Consider the following 9,461-nt stretch of genomic DNA (forward strand, 5'->3'; position numbering starts at 1 on the left):
CAGTCCCCTCTCTGACACCAAGCCTTTAAAACAGGTTTGAGTTTCAGAGGCCCATAAGCATCTGACCTCGTTCTCTGTTTGCTTGAAAATGGTGATATTGTTCTATAACGTAAGGTTCCCCTAAACATGCCATAATATCAATTTTGAACAAAAAAAGATAAAAATTCAGCATTTTAGTTGACGCTTGGAAAAGTCCCTCCCACTCCAATTTGCCTTCAGCCCAGGTATCTGTATGACTGTACAAATGCCTTCTCCACTGAGTCCATACTCAGACCATCATGACAGCAGAGGACATACAGAGAGTCAGGGTCTCTGGAAGCACTGGGACATCAGGGAAATTCCTACCCTGCACACAGTAGGTGCTCAGTAAGTGTTAGCAGAAAACATAAGACTGGGCTCCAGAAGTGACTCCAAGCTCCTCCAATGGAGGGTGGGGGAAGGGGAGGCTGGGGGACCCGGCAGGTGGCAAAGGATGGAGGGTAGTGATTCTATAGGAGGGGATGGCAGGAGGACCACAGGGAGGCTTCTGGTGAGAGAGAGGCTACACGCCCCCAGGGAAGGGTTCGGACCCTGCCTCTCCCTTACAGACCTCTCCTTGTTTGTCCGTCCTTGTCTTAATCCTGGGACCCTAGTTCACACAATAAGCCCCAGAAAGACACATTAGCCCCTCACTTCTGCAGACAAAGGGATGACCTCACTGCCTTCTTCAGACCCTCCTCAGGTCGCCCCACGCACCCCTAGATGTCCGCGAGGTCACCTAACTTCGTCTCACAGACACACACCCACCACTGCCCAAGGCCATGGTCACAGTCACAGGGCCTGGGTAAATGTGTGGTCAGCTGGGTGAGGTGAAGAAGGCAGGTGGGACTTCACGTCCAGGAAAACACCTTTGACTCTTCCCCAGGGAGCTAACACTGGGCCTACCCTCACAATGTGGGTGGTATCTCTTACCCCCACACTCTCCTTCACCCACTCAGTGGCCACAGCGACGCTCTCAGTCTTGGTGACTTGGTCCAGGTACACCGTCTGCAGCCTGTCTGATGTCTAACTCCTCAGCTGCTAGGGCCCCCTACTCAGACAGACACGCAGCCAGGAACTTCAAGCCTCGCAGGTCCAGCTGCTCGGCCAGCAGGTACCCAAAGCCCGAGTCACAGCCCATTATGAAGATGAACTTTTCTTGGAAGTGGCTCACCACCTGCCTCTCCTGGTAATAGCTGGAGAGTTAGTAAAGGCCCACAAGGACCACCAGGTACAGCCACATGGCTTTGCAGGGGACAGACACACAGGCTGGGGTGAAATAGAATCTGGCTATTGACCAGACAGGAGGAATTAAGAACATGCACCAAGTTGGTTGCCCAGTCAACTTCCAGACTCTCTGGCATAGAGTTCTCAAGATTTTCTTATTCACCTTCTTCAGTGAGCATGACTGACTCTGATCCCAGTCTTGTTTTTTGGTACATTTAACCCAATTCTCATCGATACCATTGCATTTCCAACACTAACTTTTAAGGATGACAATACTTTTCCAACTTCACTTTCCTGGTCCTCCCACTCCTCCCTGTTTCCCTCTGCCCACCTCTTCCCTCTAAATTCCCCCTCCCCCATACAAACACACACATTAGACCCTTGCATCCCAGGTTTCATGGTTCACAATTATCTTTGTCCTTTTTCCTGGTTAAGTCTCAAATCTCGGTCTCCCAAATCTAGTGGAGTTTCTTACAAAGGGAACACACCTGGAATCTAGACACACACACACGTGGCTTTAAAGCCCAGTTCTCCTGCCAACTAGCTGTGTGCCCTGGGCAGCTGGCTTAGCCTCTGACCTGGTTTCCTCCTCTGGCTCAGCTCACAGAATTCCCTCCTGAAAGACTAAGTCCCCTCAGCCTCTCTAGGATTAGCAGGAGAAGGCAAAAGAAAATAAGGCTCTCCTGATACAACAGTTCTCTGGACCCAAAAGGTGTTCAGAAGAGCAGTGGGGGTGTCTGAGGCAAAGAGAGGGGACACGAAGGGAATGAGAAGACATAGGCAATGGTGAGACTTCTCCCAGAGGCTGGGATGGGTGGTGAAAGACTCAAACAAAGCTGCTCTAACAATTGTTCCCCTTTCATTCCATGAAGATTCCCTGCTCACAGGCTTGGGTGCCCAGCTCCATCACCCTCTACACACTCTCTGCATAGACTCTGCCCTGCCAAGCACCACACCCAGCAACCAGACCACTCTGACATGGAGAAAAGACTGATGGAAAAGCCTGGTTTCACAGGGACCAGGGGTTAGGGTGGGCTTCCCTTGTGTTCAGCTGGAAAGAATCTGCCTGCAATGTGAGAAACCTGGGTTTGATCCCTGGGATGGGAAGATCCTCTGGAGAAGGGAAAGGCTACTCACTCTAGTATTTTGGCATGGAGAATTCCATGGAGTGTATAGTCCAGGGGTCGCAAAGAGTCAAACACGACTGAGCAATTTTTATTTTTTTTTTTATGGGATGGGGTGGGCTTCCCAGGTGCCCCTAATGGTAAAAAACCTGCCTGCCAAAGCAAGAAACACCGGACACGTGGTTTTGATCCCTGATTTGGAGAGATCCCGTGGAGGAGGGCAAGGCAAGCCACTCCAGTATTCTTGCCTGGTGAAACTCAGGGACAGGGGAGCCTGGTGGGCTGCAGTCCATGGGATTGCAGAGAGTCCAAACACTGAAGCAACTTAGTGCCCATGGATGCATGGGATGGGGTCATTAGTAGGGAGGTCAGTAAACCACAGTAATTGGAACAGAATTAGTTCATTTGTATGAGGGGATGGAGAGGAGGAGAGAGTTAACCGCTCAGGAGACTGAAGAAAGGTCCTGAGACTGGACCTCAGAATTGCTAGGCAGAGAGGGGGTCCATGGGGAGGGGGAGAATGCCATCCAGGAATGGGGCTGGACCACGAGGGGCATGGAGCTTGTGAGAGGGGCAGGGACAGAAGGAGCTGGGGTCAGTGTCCTGGGCATCTCCTCACCACCCACATTTATCACAGCTCTGACTGCCGAGTCAGGAAAGACTACAGGTCTTGGGTGGAAGGAGAGGCTTCCCCAAGGACACAGAGGCTCAGATGCTCCTGAAACCCACCCCAGCAGCCAACAAACACAGAGGAAGACGCATTCAGCCTTGAGTGGTCACTTCACCTGCAGAAAGCTGATCGTCATCCTGAAAGGAGTCGTCCCTCAGCAGGGAGTTGGCAGCAGTAATGGAAAGGATGGTCCTAAAGAAAGCAGCCTCTGCTGGCTTCCTGGGTGACCAGCAGGACCCTCTGACAGGGACTCCCCAAAAGTTGAGGAGGAAGAAGGCCAGGATGGAGGATGGTGCCCTGGAAACTGTCAGGAAGCTGGGGGGACATGCAAGTCTTACACAAACACTAACTCTGCTGAGAGAAGATTGTGGCTTCTTTACTCAAAGTAACAAGACTTTTTTTTTCCTCAGTGACCTTGAAAGCATCAACCATAAATTCTCACAGGGCCAGGCAGCAGACTGGTGCCAGCCCTCAGGGCATCTGCCTCTGTTTTGTGAATCCTGAAAGTTACAGTGTGGGTTTGGGGCTTGTCAGGAGCTCAACACTACATTCCAAGTGGGGAAGACCACAGGAAGATCAGTAGGGACCCGAGACAGGAGGCTGGGATAACTCTCACTCACCTTGGAGCTGCAGAGCCCACAAAAAGACATCTTTCAGGGCCCACCCTGTCAGAGAGACTCACTGACTAAAATCTCTTCATCTTTGATCCTGGGAGTTGCAGCTGGCCCACATTTCATTCTCAAAATGGACAGACAAATCCTGTCTTCATGTCCTAAGGGTCCGATTCTGGTATGGAGATGGTATTAGGGTTGGGGAGCCACTGAGCTTGTTCTCCAAAACCACCAGCAAGGCCAAGGGGCGGAGGAGGGAGACTGCCTTGTGGCTGCTGCGAGGTCTCTGGCATGGGTTCCAGCTCCTGCTCACAACCATCATGCCAGACCTGGCTCCACCCCCAAAGAAGGCAGCCTGGAAGGAGGAGGATGGGAATCCACTGAGGGCCCAGCCTGAAGACTCGGCTGGTGTGCACTGCACTTCATTCTCAATGCATTTGTTGTTCAGCCTTGTCTGAGTTAAAGCCCTTGTGTCACAGATCAAACAGGTGGCCGTGGAACCCATCTCAGTGCAGCCCTGCATCTCCCAACCCCTTGTGGGACCAGCAATGGGGGTCAGGGCTTTATAACCTCACAAGCCCTCTTGACATTCCAGAAAGGATTCCAGGGGGTGATTCCAAACCTTCTGAACACACCCCGCCAAGACATAAAGTGAATCAATGATGCTTTATTTGATTTCATTTGGTTTGCTGAGACTAGTACTATTTGTATGTGTCATAAATAATAATTTGAAAATCAAGTGCCTTCAGTTTAACCATGAAACCCTAGCATGCATTCTAGTAGGTGAACTTTTCAAATGAAATTTTAGGGAAAAAATAATCAACAGAAATTCTTGTTTCCAAGATGGATCAAAACCTGGTTTATGTGCCCAAACTTGCCAAGGCCACTGAATTGGCACCCAGGCTATTGGATCAGGCTGGTGGACAACCTCCACTGTCAATAGACACCTTCAGTGAAGAGGGGCTTTTATCCCCCCTGCCCATCATTTCCATCCTGGGGAAGAGGGAGACAGAACATGGGAAAGATTCATCTGAAGAGGTGGACAGAGCCAAAGCACAGGGGACTGAAAGCCCCAGTGTCTCATGTCCTCCCCACAGTAGGGCTTTTCACAGCTGATGTGGGTCATTACGCACAAGGGACAGAATGAAGACGTGAGCATCGACCCCAGTTCCTCAAGCACAATATGTCTCTTTCTTCCTAATTTCTTAGAGTCCTAAGCAATGACCCAAACAAAGCCTGGGGATTGGGTGGGGAGTGAGGTGGAATGTGTGTTCTGGCTCCTTGAGAATCCCCCTCTCCATTCTATTTCCCTCCCTCCATGTATCCTCTCCCCACCCACAACCCAACTCCTGCCTATCACGCACCCCACTCTTAGATTACAGGGCCTTAGCAGGCTTGGGGTAATTCCAATACATCATGAGATCCACCAGGAAGCTGGGCAGATAGCTCATGGGGAGATAGAGGAACTTGGCGTCCCAACCAGCTGAGTATCTGCTGCGGGGATGGCAGGCAGTCAGGGCGTGCTCCATGCAGTTGGTCACCAAGGACAGATTTCCAGCCCACGGTGCCTTCAGAAAATCCGACATCTTCATTACTGTCCAGAAGGAGACACCATCCTAGTTATTGTCATTTTCCAGCCCTCCCACTTCCAGATCAACTTGACTTCCCCAAAATTCTGTTCTCTTCCAAAATCATGGTAGATTTCACTGCAATATGTCCTAGCACTTTGCAAAAAATACACTTCAACACTAACTTAGTGCCCTCTAGTACCTTTCCAAGGAATATGAATACTACATACTGGAGGTCTCTACCCACCCTAGAAATAGAGGCACCTGAAAAAGGGAGGTACTAACACGAGCTTGCCATGATTCCAGGGATGTATCCCTCTGTGGCATCAGTCTCCTTTCCAAATTAAAAGCGTTTTGAAGCGAAACTGTTCTCTAGATCTACCAAGCCTAGATCCTTCACTTCTGTCACCAGTTGACCAGAGACCTTGGGGATGAGCTCATATCTCCTCTTTGTGGGTAACTCAGAGCGTGGAGGATAGGACTGAGACTGGAGGAGGTACTAATGATGTATTTCTGAATATCTTTCCAAAGCCCACAGCTTACTCACAGTCTGTAAGATAGTTGTCTCCATAGAGTTCCTGGATCTCTGGGCTGGAATGATTCCATGCTGTCCGGATATTTTCATGAAACACCTCGTCTTGGGTCATATTGGTCAGGAAGTAACCGGGCTCAATCATAGCCACCTTCACTCCGAAGTAGGAGAGCTCCCTCCTGTAATGTAGACAGGATGAGGGGCAAGGACTTGAGAGGTTGTGCAAGCAGAACATGAAAGAACAGTCAGACACCAGTACAGGCTTGGGTGAGATGGGCTGGGAGCTCTCAGAAGTTGAGAGGCACACAAGCCAGGGAGAGAAGCTCATGGTGATGTTACTGCTTCTTTATAGAGTTTGACCATTTTCCCAATTATTTTACGCCCTGTGCCTATCAGCTCTACATCTGACAAACTGTGCTGCAGAGCAAAGCTTAAACGCTGCCTCCTCCTATTCTTCTCACTCCAATCAATCACCATGTCTGTATATTACGTCTTTCCACAGTCCACATCCCCTGTCTCCCCTCTCTCACTCCAGTAACCCCTCTGTCTTCTAAGGAGCATCCACCTGCCTGTGGACAGAATTCCCACACATCAGAGCCACCCTCTCTCTGCAACCAGAGGTCTCTACCACTGATTTGACTACGTGGCTCCCTTGACTAATTGCTTCAAGGGGTACACTTCCCCCAAGGGCTCCCAGAGCCTAAATACCACAGCAGCTGAGCACATGAAAGGCCTGCACAGACAAAACTATCCATTATTGTGCCTCCAATAATTTCTGACCATGGGCCCTCCCGCCAGATGGTAATAAGTTGAATCAAACTCTATAGGTCTGGGAACAACTGGGGATGCAAAAGACATGAACGTGCTTCCCATCAAAAGACGTACACAGTAAGAGAGAGGGGCCTAGAAGGAAGAGGCCTCAGGCCTGTCATGTATGAAAATCCCTGTAGAACACCCCCCGCTTGCCCCCTTCCCTACCTCAGTGAATACGTGCAGAAGAAGAGAAGGGCCTCCCTCCCAGACCATCACCTGAGGGAGTCCGAGAAGGCCTCCACGCCGTACTTGGATATGCAGTAGCCTCCACCAAAGAGAGCCAACCGGCCCACGACGCTGGAGACGTTGACCACACGGCCCCTTGCCTTCCGCACCAGGGGCAGCACACTCAGGGTCACATCTATCACTCCCAACAGGTTCACCTCCAGACAACTCACGAAGTCCTGTTTGGTCAGCCACTGATTGGGTACCGTCATTGTGCAAATGCCGGCATTATTCACCAGACCCCAGAGTCCTGGGAAGAGTGAAGACGAGAGGGCAACACTGTGTGGTCCCAGGAGAGAGGACTGAGCCACCGTGCCATTCATCCTCCGACCTGGAAGGACTTTAGGAGAGAGGCTGCAGGGGAGGGGCTGGAGCAGAGACCAACACACTCCTGGGGGTCTGGGGAGGCCAGACCCTGTGAGCAGTGGGAGGACAGAAGGTGTGCCTTCCTCCCAACCCAGTCTTCACACTCAGCCCACTGCCTGGTGACAAGGAACAGGAACCCCAGAGTTGATGAAGACAGGTATTGAGCTTGAGGAAATCTAGTGGGTCTATAGTCTGGAACTCAAGAGTGAAGTTTTGGGTTTTCACAGTCCATGGTGTCTTTGAAAGTGAAAGTCAGTAAGTTGTGTACAACTCTTAGTGACCCCAGGGACTACAGAGTCCATGGAATTCTCCAATCCAGAATACTGAGTGGGCAGCCTTTCCCTTCTCCAGGGGATCTTCCCAGCCCAGGGATTGAACCCAGGTCTCCCACATTACAGGCAGATTCTTTACCAGCTGAGCTCTCAATGGTGTCTTTGAACACTAATAAATATTCCCCAGCTTTCAAGATTTTCTGACAGCTTCAGGACTGAGTGCTCAACAGTTAGTATGAGGAAAAGAGAGGAAACATAGACAATGAGGATGGGTGGGGAAGTGAGGAAAAAAGGAATCAAGATGAAGACAAAAACAAAAAAAGATGACTGTAACTGAGTGCAGATTGGTTGGGTGAAACAGACCCGAGATCTCAGGCTTGAGGGAACTTAGTGGCAGACCTGGTATTGACCTCTAGGACCTGGGCTTGAAACACCTGCATTTCAATACTGAGCAATGTGTCTCAGGAATCTGGAGAATTCCAAGGGCTATTTTGGGGGAGGGCACGGATGCCTCTCCTTACCCTTAACACCCAGAGCAGAGTTCACCCCCTACCCCAGAAAACTCCACCTTCTCCTCCCACTCACACAGGAGGCCACCCTGGCTTCATCTTCTTGGTGCAAATTCACCCAGCTTAAAGGAAACCACTTGCAAGAATCCAAGACACAATCCCAAGGTTTTAAAGTAAACCTTTAGCAACCATAGGCCTCATGGCAGTAGCAGCAGGCATTTGAGGTTGCTGGGGTAAGGGAACCAGAAGTTCCACACAGAGAGCTGTCGCTACCCTGTTCAGCAACATGCTTGACTTGTAGGATGAATACAGTCCAACCACCTGTTATCAAAGACACAATCACCATACATGATTACAGTGTAGGGACTTGAGTACAAGCAAGTTTGCAGAGATATCATTTCTGTGGAGTATGGTGAATACAAGATAGAAAATAATTATGTATCATACCATGAAATACTTTTTAGTAAGTGATGCTATTTTAATGTGTAGTATTTTCTCAGTCATAATTTATGATGTTTTTGAAGAAATTTTTATCATGTTCTAAATCTAAGTATTTACATATAGTAGAAAGAAAAGGATAAATATGTGTAAATATAAGATCATGTATGTCAAAACACTAATAACCCTTATCGCTGGGTGGTGAGATTTTTAGAGTGTTTGGCATATCTCTAGTTTACATAGGCAGATTTGTAGGAATTAAAAAAAAAAAAAAACAGTAGAGAAAAGCAGAAAGCAGAGAGAGAAAGTGACTCCATAGTAGTTACTTGACTTCCCCTAGACAAGCCCTGAGAACTCGATATTGTTATTTGAAGATGAGTGACATTTAAAGCCAAGTGGGATGCCTATGGGTCACCAACAAGAACATGATCAAGTGCTGAGAACACAGCCCAGCTCAAGTACTGCCCTCTGACCCCCTTGCAGCCTTTCAACCAGAGCCCCCACCTCCACCTCTCCTCCAGAAAGTCCACCCTGATCACCCTGTTAACTCACTAGCAAGAAACCCAGACTTTCTGTTGAGACAGGAGTGAATACCAGACAGGGAGTCTGCAAGGACACAGCCTCATCAGGGAAATGTCTCCCCTAGACTGCAAACCCTCAAGGTCAGGAGGTAGGGGTGAGAGTTGGAAGAGGCTCGTCTGATCAGCTGTGAGGTGAGGAAGGCAGGTGGGACTTCACATCTAGGAAAACACCTTGGACTCTTCCCCAGGGAGCTGACCACCAGTGCCCCTCACACAGAGAAGAAGTAAACAAACAAGAAATGTGGGTGGTACCTCTGTCCCCCACATGCTCCTTCACCCACTCGGTGGCCGCAGCGACGCTCTCTGTCTTGGTGACGTCCAGGATCACCGTCTGCAGCCTGTCTGATGTCTGGTTCCTCAGCTGCTCTGCCCCTCGCTCCGTCAGACACGCAGCCAGGACCCTCAAGCCTCGCAGGTCCAGCTGCCTGGCCAGCTGGTTCCCGAAGCCCGAGTCACAGCCCGTGATGAAGACGAACTTGTCCCGGAGGTGGCTCACCACCTTCCTCT

At 49.9% G+C, this 9,461-nt stretch overlaps 1 protein-coding gene across 1 annotated transcript; it reads right to left on the minus strand.

Annotated features, from left to right (window-relative positions):
- Positions 1-5,026: 5,026 nt before the first annotated feature.
- Positions 5,027-9,456, minus strand: LOC120859379 (retinol dehydrogenase 16-like; the record flags this gene model as incomplete). The annotated part of the gene is made up of 4 exons (XM_040235514.1): positions 5,027-5,244; positions 5,766-5,929; positions 6,780-7,038; positions 9,207-9,456. Coding segments are annotated over 4 exons (891 nt in total), but the record flags the coding sequence as incomplete, so codon positions are not given.
- Between the last annotated feature and the right edge of the window lie 5 nt (positions 9,457-9,461).

Source organism: Oryx dammah, unplaced genomic scaffold (genome assembly GCF_014754425.2).
Source record: "Oryx dammah isolate SB20612 unplaced genomic scaffold, SCBI_Odam_1.1 HiC_scaffold_743, whole genome shotgun sequence".
NCBI classification, from domain to species: domain Eukaryota; kingdom Metazoa; phylum Chordata; class Mammalia; order Artiodactyla; family Bovidae; genus Oryx; species Oryx dammah.